The sequence below is a fragment of the Gopherus flavomarginatus genome, chromosome 1 (assembly GCF_025201925.1).
Source record: "Gopherus flavomarginatus isolate rGopFla2 chromosome 1, rGopFla2.mat.asm, whole genome shotgun sequence".
Lineage (NCBI taxonomy): Eukaryota > Metazoa > Chordata > Testudines > Testudinidae > Gopherus > Gopherus flavomarginatus.
Window position 1 is genome coordinate 115,223,307 of NC_066617.1, and position 22,459 is coordinate 115,245,765.

The 22,459-nt window shown below is 41.1% G+C and overlaps 1 protein-coding gene across 8 annotated transcripts in view; it reads left to right on the plus strand.

Moving 5' to 3' along the window:
• TMTC1 (transmembrane O-mannosyltransferase targeting cadherins 1) overlaps positions 1-22,459 on the plus strand; it is a 214,191-nt gene that overhangs the window by 118,601 nt on the left and 73,131 nt on the right. For 5 of the 8 annotated variants that reach the window (XM_050918180.1, XM_050918178.1, XM_050918182.1 and 2 more), the window contains one exon: positions 19,280-19,447. The exons of the other annotated variants lie outside the window; for them this stretch is intronic. In XM_050918180.1, coding sequence (XP_050774137.1) covers positions 19,280-19,447 — 168 coding nt within the window. The remainder of the gene's footprint in view (positions 1-19,279; positions 19,448-22,459) is intronic. 8 annotated transcript variants of the gene reach the window in all.

Genomic DNA, 22,459 nt, shown 5'->3' on the forward strand with positions numbered 1-22,459 from the left:
TCACTCTCTGTCACCAGGTTCTTTGTAGGAGAAGGAGGGATGCTCAAAAAATTATATACACAAGAGTGTTGAGAACTAAATTTACTGCTTGCAAAGTTATTGAATACCAATGAGCACTCTTTCTGTCTCTCTCTATAAAACAGATTGATGGGGGAGTGTTAGCCTTCCATGAGCATTCATAACTATTGTGAAACCATAGTTTCTTCTCTTTATTCCCCCCCATCTCTTTATTCCCCCCCATCCCCAGCCCCCTGAGGAACATGGAACATAATATTGAGGATATAAGAGAAAGAGAGGCAGTGTTCTTTATTTGGAACATTCTTTAGCAACTGTTTCATTGCCTGCATTTTGCCAAATGCAATATAGTTTTCTTGAGTTTTGTTCTATTTTTGCTCTAACATCAGTTACTAAATTGGAATATTTTACCCCATTTGAAAGATTTTTTTTGAGGTGAGAAAGCTGACTCAATGTGTGGAAAACACATTGATGACAGTATTAGTCTTGATTATATTTAAAGGTGCTCTTCCACCCCCTTTTGAAATGAAAGCCTTTTATAAATATTTGTGTGCGTGTCACAGTTGTACACATTGCAATCTGCGGATCACATCCTGAACTCCTTACTCCAATTTATTCAGTCCTTACAAGGGCAAAATTTCAAGTGTAGTGAATAAAGACCTGAGGATTTAAGTAAAAGGTTTGTAAACAAAAAGGAAATGTTGGAGGATTCTTACCCTCACGTTAATTTAATTTGTCTTAGGAAAATAGGGAATTGTACAACCTTTTGATCATGCACTAGTTGTAGAGTTTGACCCTGCCTTCCAGGACTTTGTGTACATCTTCAAAAGCCTGAAAAAAATAAAAAAAAAAAATTAAAATTTTGTTAAAAATTTTCACAGGATAATAATTTCCCAACCAGCTGTAAACATAAGTGGAGATTGGGGCAGGATAGAATTCATAGGACAGAGTTTCAGAAAAGCTTGCTCCCATTTAGGGTCCAAAATAAGTGACCAGATTCTCAGAAGATTCAGAACACTGAATGCTGTGACCTCTTTTGGAAATCTGGCTCTAACTGCAAGTGTTGGCCACTCTGAAAACCTGGTCCACTTAGTGCAAAACATCACAATTGCATTTAAAATGAAAAGAACAGTTAATCTTATTATTCCTAGTCATGAAGAATGTAACTGAACATAACCTGGATCTTTAGCTCCTGACTGCAGTTGCTTTTCAGGGGAACAATTGGACACACATAGTGTGACGGTGAACACCTCTGATGCAGTGCTAAACACTCTGACCTCCCATTTACTGTAATGGGAGTTGGGGGTTCTCTGGACTTCTCAGGACTGGACCCTTATTGTAGGAGCTATTCCTCTGGTTTGCTCAACTTTTTGCACAACTCCTATTTCAGTGGCTCCTGGCTGTTGGTTTTTTGTTTGTTTATTTACTATGCATTTGTTTTCTAATTTGCTTCAAGATTTTTAGAGAACCGCCCTGCTAAAAATAGCCAACCACTTGAGCCTGCTAAGTGTGTGCATAGTTTCTGGATCGAGTGCCTGTGTGTTAAATATTACAACGTTTAAACTCCAGAAGCAATCAGTTATTCTCCTGGCTCAGATAGTTATGTCACTGCTTGTTTTTACCGGTCACGAGAACCTTCCCACTTTAACAGTCCATGGAGTTTGCAATCATTTTTTTTGCAACAAAGATGAAATTAAATGAAAGTGTTGAAAGTTGCACATATTTATTGCAGAGAGTGTGATATGATCAACTCAGGGTCAGTCAGATCACCACTAGTCCCTGTGTATGTGCTTTGCATTCAGACATATATTTGCAGAAATTTAAGTGATGGAAGTTCTGTTAGAAGTAAACCATATAGCCAGTCAGGAGGAATGCAGATGATAGGCCAGGAAACTGACCTTTTACATCAAAGGGGGAGGTCCTGTGACCTGATGCATCAATTACAGTAACAGTGTCCTGTGTCCAGATTTTGATTACATTACTGATTCAGTACATTCCCAGGCAACTTTTGATAGTGAAGTCCTATATGTTGGGGTCCTAGGGAGCCCAAGATGAAAATAAAAGCTGCTCTCCAGTGGTTGAACCCCGGCAGCACAGTGGCAGAATTACTGCCATCTGACTATGCATCCCTCTATGCGTCCCTCCATCCATTGCAACTACCACCTTAGGCCCAACAGGGAGTAAACTGTACCACCTTATCCCTGCAGTGGTGAATCAATACGATGCTGTCTGTTAAAGAGCAGCACACTCTGCCTTGCAGATTGCATGATTCTGCCAGAACCTGTGCATTGCTTTTAGCCATGGTTGTTTAGTGAATCAGAAGTACACCACGGTACATTGTAAGATCAATACTTGTAAATGTCTCTGCCACCTTACTAAATTTCTAAATAGGAATCAGTAAGAAAGTCAGTATCTAGACAAAATGGTCTAGGTTTCTCAAAAGGATCAGTCTCTTTGTATCAGCTTTTTCTTAAAAATTATTACAAAACCAAGTGCCCCATGAAGCTTTTGTTTTGACATGCTGTACTTTAAACAACAAAAAGCAAATTGCTGCCTATCCTTGCTAATGTGTCCACTTCGCTTAGTATAACCCCATCCATTAACATTTGCAATATACTAATTAAATACTAGAAACTGATCTATATTATGGTAATGAAGTTTGTGCAATTTTCATGAGATTGTGACCCTGAATAATTCTGAAGAGAACTTACCTTCCCCCACAGAGTAATAATTTGAAGATAGGGTTTTATTATATGCCTGCCTTTGGCATTATTCTCGTCCTTTATTCATTTTTCACTGGATGTAATGTTATGCATTTTCACTCCCCCTGGCACCCTTTTTCACTTTTTTTAAACCTATATGTTAATCAAGCTCGAGGATCTGAATTCCTACTTACCTGTCTCACATTCCTTTAATATTAGATCAGATACTGTGGGTGTTGATATAACTTCTGCTAATAGAAGATCCCTTTTCCCCCCAAATTAGAGTCAAATCCTGGCCCCAATGAAATCAGTGGCAAAATTCCCATTAACTTCAATGTGGCCAGAGTTTCACCCAACTCATTCAGCAAAGCTGTTAAGCATTTCACTGCCTACAGTGAAGCAAATGGCTGTGTGCGTTGCTGAGTCAGAGGGCACGTCTTCACTGCAGAGCTAAATCAGTGCTGCTGCAATCAATGCGGTGGTCTGGTGAAGACATAGAGAGCGCTCGCCCATTGATTTCTGTACTCCATGTCCCTGAGATGCGTAAGGTAAGTCGGCAGGAGAGCATCTCCCATCAACACAGCGCAGTGTTGACACCGCAGTAAGTGGATCTAGCTATGTCGACTTCAGCTATGTTGTTCATGTAACTGGAGTAGCATAGCTTAAATCAGTTTACCACGGTAGTGAAGGCCTGACCAGAGTCTGTGTGTGTGTATTCCCAACTGTATCTGTTTAATTTACTTACTACAAAAAACATTTTTAGTGCTTTTATGCTCCTGTTAGCTGTACAGAGCTGATAAAGTTAAGAGGGAGGGAGCTGGATTCTATTTCTTGTGATTCATCTATCAACATGATTACAAGGGCCAGTCAGATACACCTCTCTATACCCTGTGAAGGCAGTGATATTGCACAGGTGTCCCTGACAGCAGGTAATCTGAAAATGGGCCAGATCCTCAGTCTCAATTGGTGTATCTCCATTGACTTGAATGGAGCAATGCTAACCGCTCCAGGATTTCAGCGGAGGCTGTGATCTGAAGGAATAAGCACAGGGTTGGGCTTTTGGTGGTCCTGAATTCTAATCCTGACTCTGCCAGTGACTCTGTATGTAGTGTGGGGAAGTCACTCCAGCTTTCTTTCTCATTTTCCCCATCTGTCAGATGTCGATAATACTTACCCATCTACCTCAAAAGGGTGTTGTATTAATTACTTCACATCTTTACAGTGCTTTGAGTGAATAAGTTGCTCTGAAATGCTAAATATTGTAAGCATTCAACCTTTCAGATGTGTATCCAAACCTGGACTCCTAACTTTTGGGGGTTTGCCATTACTATTAAACACTCTGAAGAGAAATCAAAATAACACAAGCAAAAAATGATGAGATGCTAGTGCCAAATATTTTGGTGAAAGCCAATAAATATATAGGAATAAGAGCCAAGTAATTTTGCAAAGATGAAAAAGATTAGCTCATGGTGCTTTTGGTCTAGACTGCAGTCTTAGTTGCTTTAACTGAATATGAAACATGCCTTTGAAAAACACATTGCACTTCGGCCGCACACAGATGGTTTCAGGGAAAGGCCGCACTTACTATGATTACTACCACTTGCATGTTAACTTTAATGGGAAAGCTAAAAAGCTTTATTTTATTGTTATTGTGCTAAATTACGTTAAAGAAACAAATCTTAAAAAAAACATATATTGTGATCAAAGATTATTTTTAAATAAAATAATCTAGAGGTCCAAATTATGTATGGAAATCTTATCTGAAGTGGAAAAAAAATCAGAAATTTAAAAAAAAAAGTGTAATTTAATAGAAATAATCCACTCAGGGCTTGTCTACACGTATAGTGCTGCAGCGTCGCAGCTGCACCAATGCATCTGTGCTGCTGCAGTGCTTCTGGTGAAGACACTCTGTGCCAGGGGTGGGCAAACCTTTTGGCCCGAGGGCAACAGCGGGGAATAGAAATTGTATGGTGGGCCATGAATTCTCACAAAATTGGATTTGGAGTGCGGCTGGGGAAGAGAAGTTTGTGGTGTAGGAGGGTGCTCTGGGCTGGGACTGAGGGGTTCGGAGGATGGGAGGGGGATCAGGGCTGGGGCAGAGGTTTGGGATGCGGAAAGGGATGCAGGTTCTGGCTGGGGGTGTGGGTTCTGAGGTGGGGCTGGGGATGAGAGGTTTGGAGTACAGGAGGGTGCTCCAGGCTGGGATCGAGGGGTTTGGAGGATGGGAGGAGGATCAGCACTGGGGCAGGGGGTTGGGGCGTGGCGAGAGGCTCAGAGGATGCAGGCTCCAAGCGGCGCTTACCTCAAATGGCTCCCAGAAGCAGTGGCATGTCCCTTCTCCAGCTCCTATGCTGAGGTATGGCCAGGTGGCTCTGCACACTGCCCCATCCGCAGTCACTGCCCCTGCAGCTCCCATTGGAGCATGTAAGAGCTGGAGCAGGCCAGGCTGCGGCTTCCAGGAGCCACATGGTGCAGCCCCAGCCCAGCGCCCCGGACTTAGCAGAACCCGGCCGCGTGGTGCAGCCCCTGACCCTGTGCCCATCCAGAGTGGGGCCCAGCCTCGTGATCCGGCCCCCAGCTGGAGTGCCAGAGCACGGCCAAGCCGCATAGTGCAGCTCGCAGGCCGGCTTAAAGCGGCTCGGCCCACTGGCTGTAGTTTGCCCACCCCTGCTCTATGCTGGTATGTGAGAGCTCTCCTGTCGGCATAATAAAACCATCTCTGCGAGAGGTGGTAGATATGTCAGCAGGAAAAGCTCTTTCACCAATGTAGCGCTGTCCACACCAGCATGTATGTTGGTATAACTAGTTTCACTTTGGGGGTGGTTTATATACACCCCTGAGTGATATAGGCTGTAGTGTAAACATAGCCTCAGTCAAATTGATTGGAATTGGAATTTTATTTGTAAAGGAATATAAAATTAATATAGAATGATCTCCATTTTATTTCTTTTTGAACCTTCTTATAAAATTTAATGTAAAATTATATCCTTACTATAGAATTCTACAAGGTGGTTATAAAAAAAAAACCTATAGAAATAATAATTGCCTGCCAAATTATGTAATATTTTAGAGTAATTTCTATGAAACCCTGTTGATTTAATCTCTATTAAATTCTGTAGGACTTTTTTCTTTACAATGATAAATAATAAACACATAACTGTTTCCTTTCCAAAATATCTGTAATAAAGGCATGCAAAAGTCCATGTTATCTGGAAACACTTCAGATAGGAATCTGCTCAAAATGAAGTCTTGGAATCAAAAAGTGTAATGAAGTGAATCTGTACAGTACGTTATTTTTATGTCGACAGCACAGGATAGAAGGAAAATGGACCCAAATGTTAACCAATATTGAATGATTACCTGAATCACTTCTTTCAAAATTAACACATTTTCTGTCAAAGAAAATAGAGTTTTTGAGCTCATTAAATTTTATCTAGTTTTCTCATATTGTGAACAGAGAACCAGATGCTTAGCTAATGTAAATTGGCTTAGCTCATAAGCCTGACCCAGTGCCTTTGGGGGTCCCTTAATGTAGCCTGAAATAAGAAACCAGCTTTTCATTGGGAAATAAAGACCAATTATGTCATCAATCACCTGCTCAGAAGGTCCCTTTTCAAATTAGGTCTCTCCTGCTAGAGTTTGGGATTCTCTTTGTACTATTCCCTGCAGTTCTTACTCAGGGACTGCTTCTGTTGACTTCAAAGGAAAAACTCTTTGTGAAAACATATTGGCTTTGAATCAGTCAGAAAGGTTTCTTATATCCAAGATGGGATTTTTGATCAACATTAGGGAGAGTGATACACACATGCATGTGTGCCAAGTGGTTAGGACAAGCTGGGATATAGGAGGCCCATGTTCAAGTCCCTACTCTCCCTGATTCAGAGCAGGGACTTGAACCTCGCTGTCCTACGCCCCAAGTGAGTGCCCTAACTACCAGGCTATTGGCTCTTCTGGGCTGGGTCTCTTTCTCACACATTGTTAGTGGAAAAAATTCAAAAAGTCAAGTTTTGGTCTGATGTAAAATGAAAACAAGTTTTAAAACCTCTTTTTTTTTCACAGAATGGATCTCTGGTTTTTCCAGCCCACCCTTCTGCTCATGACAATTCAGTAACCCAGGTCTGGTCTACACTAAAAATGTAGATTGATATAACTACGTTGCTCAAGGGTGTTGATAATTCAGACCCCCGAGTGCCAAAACTGTGCCATACTAACCCCAATGTAGATGCAGCTAAGTTGATGGAAGAATGCTTCTGTCAACCTAGCGACCTTTGCTCAGGGAGTTCTTACAGCGAGGGAAAAACCCTTCCCATCACCACAGGATGTGTCTACGCTTTGGGGTTACAACATGCTGCTGTAGCCCCTGTAGTACAGACATGCACCCAATCAAATGTTTTCAAAACCTCTCTAGCAGAGTGAATCCATTCTTGGGGCTTGTCTACACTTAAAATGTGACAGCTGCATCACTGTAGCACTTCACTGTAGACAGTACCTATGCCGATGAGAGGGGTTCTCCTGTCGGTGTAGGTAACCCGCCTTCCCAAGAGGTGGTAGCTAGGTTGACGGAAGAATGCCTCCATTCACCTAGTGGTGTCTGCACTGGGGGTTAGATCAGTATAGCTGTGCCTTCTAAGGGTGTGGATTTTTAACTATACAGATATAAAATCCTAGTGTAGACTAGGCCTTAGTGTGCTTCTGTTTCCCAGTCCTTCCACCTCCTGTGTCTGAATTAGTGCATATTGAAGGAGAAGTAGTTCAAAAGATATGCCAAGCCCTCTTTCTACAATCAGTTGCTTCCCATTAGAAAAGTGATAGTACAGCCGTTTATGTCAATAGGGATGAAGTGACTTTAAGCTTCCCCCCCACACCCCAGGGTGACCAGACAGCAAATGTGAAAAATTGAGATGGGGGTGGGGGGTAATAGGAGCCTATATAAGAAAAAGACCCCAAAATCGGGACTGTCCCTAGAAAATCGGGACATCTGGTCACCCTACCACACCTCCCACACAGCTGCTGTGCCTGTGAACAGAGTGTTTTAAATCATTTTGATTCTTCCTGTCACTGTGTGTTACACAGAATGTCAGCTCAGACTCTGGAACTGGAAGAGGAGTTTGTCTGTGTTGTACTTGGAATAGCAGAGAGGTTTTTTCAAGGGTGGGGTTGATGGACCATGGCTCACATGTAGGTTTGATGTCCATGCTCAAGTCTGTTAGGCCCTGATCCAGCAAAGCACTTTAAGTCTTTGATTGATTTCCTTGATCTCAGTGGCACCACTCCACAGGTACATCTACATTGTAAAGACAAACCTGCAGCACTGACTCTCAGAGCCCTGGTCAATTGACTCAGGTTTGCAGGGTGCAGTCTAAAATTAGCAGTGCTCTATAACCCTCCTTCTTCGCTGGATTTGAAAGCCCAGGCTCCATCTAGAGCAGGAACATCTGCACAGCTGTTTTTAGCCCTGCAGCCTGTCATTTTTTTTGTCACCGTTTTTTCTTTGCAGTGTAAGCATCCCAAAGGCTTTAGGTTAAGCACACACTAAAGCACGGGTCGGCAACTTATGGCACGCGTGCCAAAGACGCTGCTCCCGGCGGAGGCAGAGGAGAAGCGGAGGCAGGGCCTTGGGGAAGCGGGGTGGGTGGAATAGGGGCATATCCCCTCCAGCCCCCTGCCCTGACCCCCACACACACACACACACCCAGCCCTCTGCCCTGAGCCCTGCAGCCCCCCCACATACCCCAGGCCCTGAGCCCTGTGCCCCGCACACACCCCAGACCCCTGTCCTGAGCCCTGTACCCAGTGGTGAGCTGCCAAAAAATTAACAACCAGTTCCCTCCTCCTCACCCCACAAGGGGGTCGTGGCTCCCTCCCCCACCCCCAGGACTCCTGCCCCATCCAACCTCCCACGTTCCTTGACACCACAGCCCCCGGGACTCCCCCATCCACCTCCCTTCCCTGTCCCCTGACTGCCCCCTGCTGCCCCATCCAATCCCTCCTCTCATGCCTGATGGCCCCCCTGGGACCCCTGCCCCCATTCAATCCTGTTCCCTGCCCTCTGACCACCCAACTCCTATCTGCCCCAACCCCTATCCACCTACCCCCGAACTCCCCTGCCCTCTTCCAACACCCCCTCCCTACCCCCTGCTCCCATACCACGCTGGAGGCTGGGCTGGAGGTGCTGGACCGGGCCAGAGCCGCCCGGCTGGGGGTGCCGGGCCGGAGCCACGCTGCCCAGCCAGCATAAATCAGGGCCGGAGCCGGACCAGAGCTGGGCCATGCCGCTAGGACCAGAGCCGATCCACGCCGCCGGGGCCAGGGCATGCTGCCCGGCCAGGACCGAAGCCAGGGCCAGAGGTGGGCCAAGCTGCGGCTGGGGCTAGAGGTGGGCCGCACCGCCAGGGCCGGAGCCGAGCTGCACCGCCAGAGCTGGAGCTGGGACTGAGCCACACTGCCCAGCAGAAGCCGAGGCTGGGGCACCCGGCTGGAGCTGGGGCCGTGGCGTGCTGTGCCGTGCCGTGCCGTGCCGCGCCGCCAGAGCCAGAGCTGTGCCACATCACCTGGCCAGGACTGGGGTTCTGGCTGCTGGACCCCTGCTAGCCGGGGTCCCGGCTGCAGGCCCCACTCAGCCCACTGCCGGCCTAGGTGAACAGATCAGCAGCAGGCTGAGCGGGCCACCAGCGTAAGATCAACATTTTAATTTAATTTTAAATGAAGCTTCTTAAACATTTTGAAAACCTTGTTTATTTTACAATAGAACATTAGTTTAGTTATATCATATAGAGAGAGACCTAAAAAACATTAAAATGTATGACCGGCACGTGAAACCTTAAATTAAAGTGAATAAATGAAGACTCGGCACACCACTTCTGAAAGGTTGCCGACCCCTGCACTAAAGTGCTTTACTGGATTTTGGGCCTTGTTACTTAGGCTGGGCAGGCCATGTGAGTGCTTGAGGTTTGGGGCACTTTTTGGAGGACTGATGTTTGCAGCCTGTTTATTTAAAATAAAATATAATGTATATGTATAGCACCTTCATGTATGTTACAGGTGCTTAATAAAAATCTAATAAAACTGCAGTAATCTCAAATAACTTGGAAATCTGAAAACATATGTTGCCTAGCAACAAATATGTGCAGCTGAGACTTGGAAACTTGTAATAAGTTTTTAAAAGCAGAGAATTGTGCATGCTCATGTTGTCAGTCAATACAGACCTCAGACTCCATCCTTTCACAATGCTATTCTCACTACTCTCTGAAGGGTAGCAAAATAAAAATGTGTAGTTACTTGATGTGATGCGCAAAGTGGTTAAACTTAATTTGGAGTAGCAAGGTTTAATAGAACAAAATGGAGTCATCTAAATGAAGTGTTGAAAATCAGCAAGGTTAGTAGCCATAGAAAAATCCTCCTGGGTGAAATGTCCCTGTTAACTGCAGTTTCTGTTCTCAATATGTTTTTAAAATAATCCCTTTGTTCTGCTTATAGCAATAGGTCTCAAACTTTTTTACTGGCAACCCCTTTCACACAACAAGCTTCTGAGTATGACCCCCCTGATAAATTAAACACACTTTTAAATATATTTAACACCATTATAAGTGCTGGAGGCAAGTGGGGTTTGGGGTGGAGGTTGACAGCTCATGACTCCCCATGTGATAGCCTCACGACCCCCTGAGGGGTTCCAACCCCCAGTTTGAGAACCCCTGCCTTATAGACACTATACTGATATAGTAGCGTTCACATGTCCTGACATACTGTTTTCAGATGGAACTTTTCCTAATTAATATGTATGGATCAAAATTCTTATCTGAGTTCCACTGGTTTTCATCCGGAGTAACTCCATTGAAACTCAATGGAGTTACTCCAGATTTACACCTATGTAATCTAGATTAGAATCCACAGGAAAAGAAACACAATGATTTTAAGATCCTGAAAATTCTTTCTAAAAAATTTTTGGGGGTGGGGTGATCATCTTTCACAGAAAGTTTCTTCCACTCAGTTTACAACCCAGCCTCCACTGGTTAAAAGCATATCAATACTTCTCCTAGATTGTCCAGAAAGATGGGACTTGCCTACCCCTGCCCCACATTTTTTTTATTTTGTGTCCCAAATAGTTCTAATATTAACGGAACCACCTTTGACCAATGTGCCGAGACTAAATATCTAGCTCTTTAGATCAGTATATCTCAATGTGCTTTACAAAGGAGGTAACTCGTACAGGGTACTCACAAATGTGCAGCTTACTATAACAGAATGTAATGAAGCTCTAGCGTTGGGGTGGGGCAATAACTACCCTGTCTCCAAGGAAGCAGTGTAATCAAGAAACCGGTGCAGCAAATCCACTCCTAATATTTGATGTAAACTGGTGCAGTGTGATGCCACACATAGGGGGAAAGTCTTTTAAATGTTTTTAGTAATAAGTAGCTCCGGCTTCTGAAATTAGACACAATGGTTAAAGAAAAGACTGTGAGTTACTAGATATAATTACTGAACACTGAATAAGTAGGCTGCAGATATTACATATCTGCACTCTGGTTCTTATTTAAACCCTGCAATTTGTCTGTTACACCCTGGGAAATGTGGCTTTCCTGTCATCTCATTCCTCTCTTGTTTGTGCCTCACTGCAATGCACTTGCTCACAAGGGAAATGCTGTTAACAAATTGCAGAAATTATAGAAGAAAATCATTCATCCCACAACCCTCTGAGTGAATTCTGCCAAAATACACGTTAATGGTGCACAATGGTTGCCTAAAGTGTAGCCCTGACTTCATTATAATTCAGGATATTCCTAAAATATCACTTTTGTACGTCAAGAGACCACAACGCTAGGAGTCAGGAAACTGTCAACATGTTGATGCATGTGCCAAATAGGAAGCTCGTATGTATACCCCCCTGCAGGGCTGAGGAATTTGTATAGCTGCTGGTTCTCCCATAATGAGTGTTCTCATCCTGAACCTGTGGAAAAGCAATAAGCATTAAATTGTGTTCCTACTCAGAGGGCTGCTTCACATCTGAGTCTGTGTGCAGGATTGTGGTGGGGCTTTAACAGTTGGAAATGGTCACTGTTCCATTATCCCAAAGAGAAAGCAAAATCTGTTTTGGTTTGGTTTTTAAATAATCTGATTGGAAACCAGGGCTGCATGGGAGAAGGGAAATTAACCTCAAAATAAAAACAGCTGGTGCTTTTCTCTTAAATAACTGTTTTGAAAACCACAGTTTGATCCAAATGATTATGGTCATCACAAAGATCCATTAAGATAAAGACAAAAGCTGGCAAAAAACATTAGAATGGTGGTGAGGGATGGATCCTACCTGTACATGTGTGCATGGTGAGAGAGAGAGAGAGGTTTTTTTCTTCTGAAGCAGGAATACTGAAAAAAAAATCTGCCTATTTTTTTTAATGGAAAATGGCTTTTGGACGAAACAGAGATTTTGGTGAAAAGTCTATTTCTTCCTCAAAACATTTTATGAGGGAGGAAAAAATATTCCCAACCAGCTTTAATGTTCAGGACAAAATTATCCCCTCTGCCAGAATGAGGAGCAGGTTAGTATATGTGAGGGGGAAAAGAGCACAGGGAACCACTAACTTACCCTTTCACTGTCCCCTGAGCACCCATCCCCAGGCCAGAATTAGGGCAGAGCTCTTCCATAGTGCTTAAGGCACAGCTGAAAGTTATATCCATATGTGCTGTCTTGCACATCAGGGGCAAAATTTTCCAGCTTGAAAGTATAATGTCAGTTGCCTGTATTAGTAGCCTGATGTTTTCTCAGCTCCAGTTGAAGATAATGTGAGCTGGGAATGCTCAGCATCTCTTTTAAGCAGGATCAGGAGCCTAATTTTGGATTTAAAGGCAACATTTTCAAAAGCACTTAAGTGAAACAGGAGCCTAAGTCTCATTGCTTTTCTGTATGTACCTAAGTTTGAAGTATTTTTCCAGAGATTGGGTCTGTGTGGGTGTAGGAGCATACCTGCTCATGGTGGTGCTACCCTCATAATAAATTACAGAGCCCCTTGATATATTATATTAATCAGGAACCTTAATCCGCGTCACCTGTACTCTGCTTAGCAATTCATCTCTGTCTGGACAGTTTCTAACATTCCAAAACTCCGAGCACTGTCAAACAACTCCCATACATTTTTAAAAAAATCTGAAAAATGTTTCCTTCTGTCCTCACTAACTGTGGAATTCCCACTCTACCCTCCCCAGGTTTCATTGTCCTGAAGTACAAGACAGGCAATATTCAATCCAGGACTAGGGACAGGTTTAAGGATTGATATCTCATGATGAGCAATCAGTGCTATTTCCATTACAGTATGCAGTGTTGTTGTAGCCATGTTGGTCCCAGGATATTACAGGGGCAAGGTGGGTGAGGTAATATATTTTAAGTGGCCTAAAGACAAGCTCTTTATAAGCTATTAGCTAAAGAGACATATTCCAAGAAATTGGTCCAACAGAATATTACCTCACTCACCTTGCCCCTCTATTTCCATTACAGTTATTACCTCACTCACCTTGCCCCTCTGTTTCCATTACAGTAACCAGTTTGGGAATTCATTGTGCTAGCACTGTACGAACGTATTAAAACAAACCCCAGAACCAGAAGCTTTCAGTTTAATTTAAGATGAGACATAATTGGTGGAACAAACAAGTATGTGTTTGTGAGAAATGCAGTGGCAGTGGGAAGGAGAATGGTTAACAGTAGTACACGCATTGCTTTTGGTAGGATAGCTGTGTGCAGAGTTTGTAGATGTTTGTTTGTTTGTTTTTGTTTTTAATGGAAACAAATAACCAGATTACTAATAGTAGTCTCAGCTCCCCACCTGCTTCCCTGTTAACTTCTGACAGGGTGCTGTAGGCATCACGGTGGAAATTAGTCTTAAAGAGGGATGTGCAAAAGTCTAAAGGTAGTGGGGCTAAGGATTAGTGGGAGGGGATGTTTCACAAATAAAAGGTGGCATAGGAGAAAACAACATAAAATTGCTTATGGCAAGAATGGATTTGTTAGTGTTTGAAGGTATTTCATACTCACTGCTCTGTAAAGAACCTGGAGTTAGAAACTTTAAATCCAACCCCCTGAAACAAGCAATACTGGGTATGAAATAACCGCTAAGAAAAGCTGTGTGATGAGATGTGACCATAACAGACAGCTCCAATGAAAACTCTGTGACAAGATAATGGGAGCTCATCTTTCTGAAGCCATTTTTGTTGTTGTTTGTTTGTTTGATGAACAGAGGCAGAACATTGTTCTCTGTAATTTTATGTCAAACTCTTGTGATTTTTTTTTTACTATAAAAGCCTCAAGTAAATAAATGCTCTGTTTAAAAAAAAATTTTTTTTGTATACACTTCCTAATACAGATACATTAATTACAGTAAAAGCAGCAAAGAGTCCTGTGGCATCTTATAGACTAACAGAGGTTTTGGAGCATGAGCTTTCGTGGGTGAATACCCACCACGTCTGACGAAGTGGGTATTCACCCACGAAAGCTCATGCTCCAAAACCTCTGTTAGTCTATAAGGTGCCACAGGACTCTTTGCTGCTTATACAGATCCAGACGAACACGGCTACCCCTCTGATACTATTAATTACAGTGTAGTTACATAACAGTCCTAGTGTGTTACAGTTGCCACTAATTCATTTATACTTCAAGCCTACTTTACTTAATGTTACCCCTTTTAGTCTCATACTTAATACATGTATTATTTTGTAGAATTCTGGTACATAGCCACATTATTGTTATAGTGTAATTACTATGAAGTTCTACTTTATGATATATGTATTTGTTACAAAAAGCTACAATCAGAAGTTAAATTATATGGGTGCACTTGATTTATAGTGTAGCTTTGAATTACTATCTCATTGTATTCTCATGGAGTTACAAGGAATTTTTGGGTAGATAATTCAAAGTCCTGATGAAAGTTCCATGTATGTCTCTGGAACTCCCTATGTAGTGATTAGGGCACTTGGCTGGGGCTCAGGAGACTGGTTTCTAGTCCAAACTCTGCCACTGGTGTGCTAGATGACCTCAGGCAAGTCACTTCCCTTTCCAGTGCCTCAGTCTCCCCATCTGTAAAATGAAAATGATGCTGACCTCCCTTGTAATGTACTTTGAGATCTGTGAATGAAAAGCATTATGTCAGAACTACTAGGAGGTGATACAATGTAACTACCCTTGTAGTTCCCTCAGATGTGTACTGTATTTGAACCCTTATTTCTGTGTAATACCACATTTATCCATGTAACTACCATGAAGCTTAATCAAAAGGATATTAAAAAAGCTTCTTCCCAGGAGCTGTATAAACTGTAATACAACTGTATCTGTATTCAACACAAGCATATTGAATACTGCTGATGAGAACAAGAGTATATTAGCAGTTCCCAACAGCTGGGAACTGGGTCTGTTCTGCTTCTCCCCTTCTGTAATATGAGCTATTGGAACTGTCTGAATATTTCCCAGATGTTTCTACTTGTTCTCTGGACTTGCACAGTAGGCTGTTTGGAGAAGGTGTGTTCCTAAAACTGCTAAGGTGAAAGGATCTTCCATTTGATACTGCTTTGTGATAAAGAAATTCAACTAAAGAATGTTCATGTTAAATAGGTGAAAGACAATATATCAATTAGAGTAGAAACTGTCTGCAGGGTTTTTGAGGAGTTTCTTAGTGGTCTGATTATTGAGATTAACTTTTCAGAGACTTGAAAACGCATTTCAGTCACCGCATGGACTGGATGTTTTGGCTCAATAGGAGCACCAGATATTCAGTTTGTATCTGCAAATGTCTTTTTGCAATTAGTGCAAACAGAAATAGTGTCAATTCAATAAACATAGCACAAAAAGTTTATGGAAAATGTTTTTAAGAAAAGTAACAGTAATGTATTGCAACTAATTAGAAGCATAAACTAAGCATTCAAATCCACCTCTGAAAAGGGTAGGTATAATAAAAATATTGTATCCAGGGTATACTTGAATGCTAATATTACAGCTGGCATTCTTTTTGTTTTTATTTGTTTTGCAGTGGTTACGCAGAGCTATTGCAGTGCTTTTGGGAGGTTTAAGAGAAACAGGTTTAAGAGGTTTTGGGAGGTTTAAGAGAAACCCCTTTCTCTCAATTTCTGAAAAAGGTTGCATTGTGAATTTCGATGCTGAATATTCTGTTTCCTAAATTCTTTCCCAGGGTTTTTCACTATTTAAGGAAATGTTTGACATTTAAAAAGCTATTTTAGCAAACTTCTATGTAATTTTATTTCAGAAGTGAATTTTTGGAAAAAAAATTGTTGTTGCTAACAGTCTGATTTTGAAGATTTTATTACTTGCAATGCTACAGGTTAAATTGTATCTGGAGACCTGGCTATAATGCATTTGTCCATTCTCAGATACAGTTAAAGCATCTTTCTAATTTGTTACATAGAAAGGATCTTAACCATGTTTACAAACCATGCTAAAGTCTCCATTCTGGAACTTGGGACGTTCATATCTGTGCAATAAGGCTTGAATTCTTCAGACAGTGTACATATGCTTAATTTTAAGCTCTAAAGTAATCCTGCTGAGGCCAAACTTCAATTTAAGCATGTGTCTAAGTGTTGTAAATTGGAACAATCACGTTGTAATTGCATCCCCTGCCACAGTTATGCTTGTAGTGTAGACAAGCCCATAGTCATATTAATGGGTCTACGCACATGAGTAAGCGTTACTGATATGGCATGGGCACCTCTATACTAAAAGCCCTAGCAGTGTAAGTTGGCATAATGAGGAGTGTCTATTTTGAGATGGGTTTTTTTTTGTACCCATAGCCCGCCCACAGCACTGTTCCGTAACAATGATCCAGGGATACATGGGCGAGGGGGAAGCAGGAGAGAGGAAAACACTTGTTTCTTCTGAGTGCTGATGAGGCAAACTTGCTTCACCCACTGGAGATGCAAAAAAACCAAGAGAAGAGCAGAGAGGGTCCTCCACATCCTGTAAAAAGCAGAATTCAGATAGTACAGCCTCCTGGGCATTCAAGCCTCACTGAAAGGGAACTAAGTCAAAGAACCCAGCAGAGCTCTTATGTGTATCCAAATCCCACAGAAAGGGAGCCAAGTCCACAGAGCTCAGCAGATCCCATGTAGTCACATTTAGGACATCTGCACAGTGTATGGTGCCTGGCATCTCAAGAGGGCAGAGCTTGAGAAATCTGAAATGAAACACATTAGGAACTTCTCAGAAAGCTGCATGTTCCATTCTGATTTATATATTGATGTTTGCCATCCTATTTCTTCCACTGGGATTACAAGGAAAGAATTTTTTACGTGATTTTCCTCACCACAAAGCAGTTTAAAAGGGATGCTCCTTTCCTCTTAAGCATTCTAAGCACAATCCATGTGGATATGTAGTTATTGCTCTCTGCACTACCTGGAAAACAAGAAGGGGAGAGTTCTCAGAGTTGTAGTTGTCCTGTGTTCCCAGAAAAACATCCTTAATTGTGATGGGTGAGTGTGAGGGTGTGGTAGCTACTGGGAACAGCTTTACTTCCCTTTATGGATAGACTATAACTATAGTTCCAGAATGCTCTACTTTGTTTTCTCTTCTGAGAAGCTACATGAGCTTGGACAGAGTAGAGAGGTCTTCATTATTAAATTATTTCTTTTCATGTGTCATTACATGTGCAGGTCCATGAATGTATGTAGGGGGGGAAAAATTCTGAAAATTCTGTGTAATCACCAGAATGTTAAGAAAGCAAAGAAGTTAAAGATGCTCCATTCCCAACTCAGAAATATATAGCATAATAGAGTCTAATTGCATACTTAACTTTGTTTGGTAGTACACAGTTTGGTAGTACACAGGAATAAGGGTTCACTTGAAAATATGGAAGTTATTTGACCATTGCGTATACAAATCCATGTAAGCACACAGGAAAGTGAACCTGAAAATTCCATGAGATAGCAGTGGTCAGGCAATTCAAAGATATTATTGTATAAACTATGTAATTAAACTTAAGAGTCTTGGATTTTATAGTAAATATGTGTATCAAAAAGTATTTCTTCGTAGTTGTTACATTAGTGTTACCGTGGAGTTTGTGTACCAGGATTCTTTAAAAAATGAGTGTTAATTACATGTAAAAAATGAGAACTGTACAGTAGATAGTGTAACCACACTGTACTTAACATATGTGCATGACGAAGTGTGTCTCACATCTCTACTTTTGCAGTTAACACTTTTTTTTTTAGCAATTCTAAACATTATGGGCCCAGTTATTATCATTATTTGTGTTCTGGTAGCATGAAGAGGCTGCAGTCAAGATTTGGGCACTATTGTGCTAGGGGCTATACAAACATAGTAAGAGACAGTCTTTGCCTCCAGGTTCTGACACCTTTAGGCTGAATAGCACCTTACTTAGGACTTGACTACAATGGCAATTTACAGTGCTGCAACTTTCTCATTCGGGTGTGAAAAAACACTCCCCTGAGCTCAGCAAGTTTCAGCACTGTAAAGCGCCAGTGTAGAGAGTGCACCAGCGCTGGGAGCCGCGCCTCTCGTGAAAGTGGGTTTTTCTCAGAGCGCTGTGCTGCGACCACACAAGGCATGTTAAAGCGCTGCTGCGGCAACGCTTTAGCCTTGCCAGTGTAGACTAGCCCTGAGTTACTCTGATTCTTACACAGTAAGATACTACTTAAGGCCTTGTCTATACTACAGGGGTAAGTCGACCTCAATTACGAGGTAGCTTAGGTCAACTTACTGCAGTGTCTACGCCACGCTCTCCCACTGACTTACCTTACTCTTCTAATTCCATTGGAGTACCGGAGTCGATCAGAGAGCACTCTGCGTTCAAAATTGACTTCTGCTGCATCAATCGCAGCAATGTCGATCCCTGGTAAGTGTAGACCTGGCCTTAGTGAGAGTGAAGGTGGCAGCATGAGCTTTATATATGTTGTTCTCAATTTCAGCCATAATCTGGTATCATTAATGTTACAGCACTCTTATGGTATCACTCATATTATACATCTGTAATTTATGTAAGCTTCCAAAATAATTATATTTAAATTCCTACATATAAGAGGGGAATAATCTGTACACAGGACCTAAAAACTGTGAACTCCTGATTTCTAATCCTGCAGTGGCCTTGGATAAATTACTCAATCTCTTTTGCTCAATTTCCCCAACTGTAAAATGGGCATGAAAAAAGCTACCTAGCAGAGGTGTTTTGAGAATTCATTAGTTTGTGAAGCACTTTTCAATTGTAATTGGCTGTATTCTTGCTGAGTATTATTATGTTATGCTTTCTTAGATTTTTGGTTAAGAAAAATAACCTGCCTTTCACCTATAGTGCCATGTACACATACGTACTGTTATGCTATGTGGTACTATGTTTACTACTATATTTATAGTAGATGGATGGGTAATTTAGAGCTTGTTAATTCGTAGAAGCTGTAAATTGATTTCGGGGGGGGGGGAGAGTTTGAATTTGTTTACCCTGAAAAATGAAGTTAGCTTAAAAACTATTATTGTGCAAGAGATGAAAATGGTGAAATAATCTTGTACATGAAGTACAATACTGGAAATAGCAACTTTTCCCCCCTCCTGTTTGTTTTTCCAGTATGGGGTACTGTATCCTTTTTGTCCATGGTTTGAAAAAGCTCTGTGCCTGGTTAAATAGATGGGGAGCTACTGCCCTGAGCCTCTCTGCTTTGCTGCTGCTGCTGCTGTTCTCTTGGAAAACTGTGAAACAGAATGAAATCTGGTTGTCAAGAGAATCCCTCTTCAGGTATGATCAGCCACAGGAAAATATTTGCTATACCTTTGTCTTTAAATTTATTTGTAAAGAAACAGGAAACACATGGCATGTTGTTATTGCATGGAACAAATCATTTTTATTAAGTAAAAGGAATAATTCTACTATTATTGTATTATTATGTTGTGGCTTGCCATTATATAGTGCCAAAAAGTGCATGCTTTTTTATAGGAAGAAGGAAGACAAGGTTCCTGCCCTGAGGATCTAGTATAGTAGTTCAGATTATACATTTTAAATAGCATAATATGTATTTAAAAGAGAAGGGTGGATAGAGGAATTTACATACAACTAACATAAAGAGCAATATTTTAATGAAATTATTACCAACAAAAAAAGTCAAAGCCATTTTTGTGGGTAGATTTGAACATTCCCCTGCAGCACCATGCCCCAAACTAGATTGTTAATGCAGAGGTTCTAAACCACGTCTGGGAGGTGTGTGTCATGAAACTTTTTTCAGTTACGAGGTTGCAGTCAGGAAGATATTGAGAACAACTGTGCTACAGTGTGAGAACCAGAAGGTGAAACTGCCTGGAAATAAAAGTGACATGAACTCTTCAAGCTGAGTGAAATGCAAAATGTAAACAGAAGGAATATTGAGAAGGAAATGTGATCTTTAACATTCTTTCTGGTTAAGTAGGCTACATTTCTATTAGTAACGCAGGTAAAGAAATATGTCCTTGTGGGATTGTTTTGGTTTTGTTTCTCAAATAAAGTAAATGGAACACTGCTAAGGAGACTGAAAGGTTTTATAAAGTATAAAAGGAAGAAAATGACTTAATAATTTTCTCTCCTGATATCGGAAATCATTGTGCAAACACTGATACCAACACTATCTGCATATGAACAAACTTTGATTTTGGCAATATGACTATTTTTTTTGAAGTTTTAGTTAAAAAAAAAACCAACAAAATCTTTGACTCAATGATAGTTATTGCTGTGCCTTTACTTAAAAAATACTATCCTATTCAATAGATATGGTTCAAAACATGGTAGTAGCACAATTGGAAAGATGTAGAATGTATTTTAGCAACATTTTTATAAATGGTAGAAACTAGGGCTGTCAATTTAATTGCAGTTAACTCACTCAATTAACTCTAAAAAATTAATCATGATTTTAAAAATTAATCACAATTAATCACAGTTTTAATTGCAGTGTTAAACAATAGAATACCAACTGAAAGTTATTAAATATTTTTGGATGTTTCTCTACATTTTCAAAGATTTTGATTTCAATTACAACAGTATACAAAGTAGACAGTGCTCATTTTATATTGTTGTTTTTTATTACAAATATTTGCACTGTCAAAATGATAAACAAAAGAAATAGTATTTTTCAATTCACCTCATACAAATACTGTAGTGCAATCTCTTTATGGTGAAAGTGCAGCTTACAAATATAGATTTTTTTTTTTGTTACATAACTGCACTCAAACACAAAACAGTGTAAAACTGTATTGCCTACAAGGTCCACTCAGTTCTTCTTCTTGTTCAGCCAATCACTAAGACAAACAAGTTTGTTTATATTTACGGGAGACAATGCTTCCTGCTTCTTATTTACAGTGTCACCTGAAAGTGAGAACAGGTGTTCGCATGGCACTTTTGTAGCCGGCATTGCAAGGTATTTACATGCCAGATATGCTAAACCTCTGTATGCCCCCTCATGCTTTGGCCACCATTCTAGAGGACATGCTTCCATTGCTGATGATGCTTGTTTAAAAAAAATACATTAATTAAATTTGTGGCTGAACTCCTTGAGGGAGAATTGTAATACTCCTGTTCTATTTTACCCGCATTCAGCCATATATTTCATGTTGTAGCAGTCTCGGATGATGACCCAATACATGTTGTTCCTTTTAAGAACCCTTTCACTGCGGATTTGACAAAATGCAAAGAAGGTACCCATGTGTGATTTCTAAAGATAGCTACAGCACTCAACCCAAGATTTAAGCATCTGAAGTGCCTTCCAAAATCTGAGAGGGACGAGGTATAAGGAATGCTTTTAGAAGTCTTAAATGAGCAACACTCCAATGCGGAAGCTACAGAACCCGAACCACCAAAAAAGAAAATCAACCTTCTGCTGATGACATCTGACTTAGATGATGAAAATACGTGTGTTGGTCTGCACTCCTTTGGATCATTATCGAGCAAAACCCATCATCAGCATGGATGCATGTCCTCTGGAATGGTGGTTTAAGCATGAAGGGACATATAAATCTTTAGTGCATCTGGCACATAAATATCTTGTGATGCTGGCTACAACAGTGCCATGTGAATGCCTGTTCTCACTTTTAAGTGACATTGTAAACAAGGGGCAGACAGCATTATCTCCTGCAAATGTAAACAGACTTGTTTGTCCAAGTGATTGGATGAACAAGAAGTAGGACGGAGCAGATTTGTATGACATGAAGTGTATAAGACTTTATGTTCTACTTGACTACTGTTTGCGAATCTGTCTCTTTTTACAGCCTCATGTATATATTTTTCATTGAAACAGACCAGTTTGTATTCAGTTTGGTTGGCAAACTTATTAAATTTACTTCCTGATGCTTCTTCAACAATTGTCTAGTTGAAGTCGTCAGGGTAATGCAGGTGATTTGTACATCAATTGTTTAACTTGATTTTCAAAGCTATTCACCAAAGCAAAGTTTCCTTTTCTCATTATTAATGCTAAGCCTTTTTATATATGCCTTTATATAAGCAGTCCCATGCTATAGAAGTAGATGGAGCTCTGGTAGAGAGAGATTTTTGAAAAATATGAAATAGGAGTTGCTTCAGTGTAACACAATTCATTGCCTATCTCCTAAAACATGTTTACTTCTTAAACAATGGAAACCATGGTGATGAGATCCTGGGCTCAGATGCCAACTCATTTTAAGAGCTGGATTTCAATCCAAACCTTCCAGGGTTAATGCCAACAATTCAAAAGAAAACCCTGGCCTTGCAGTTTGGAAGACTCCCTTCCTTTTGAAGGTGGAGGAGACTGTA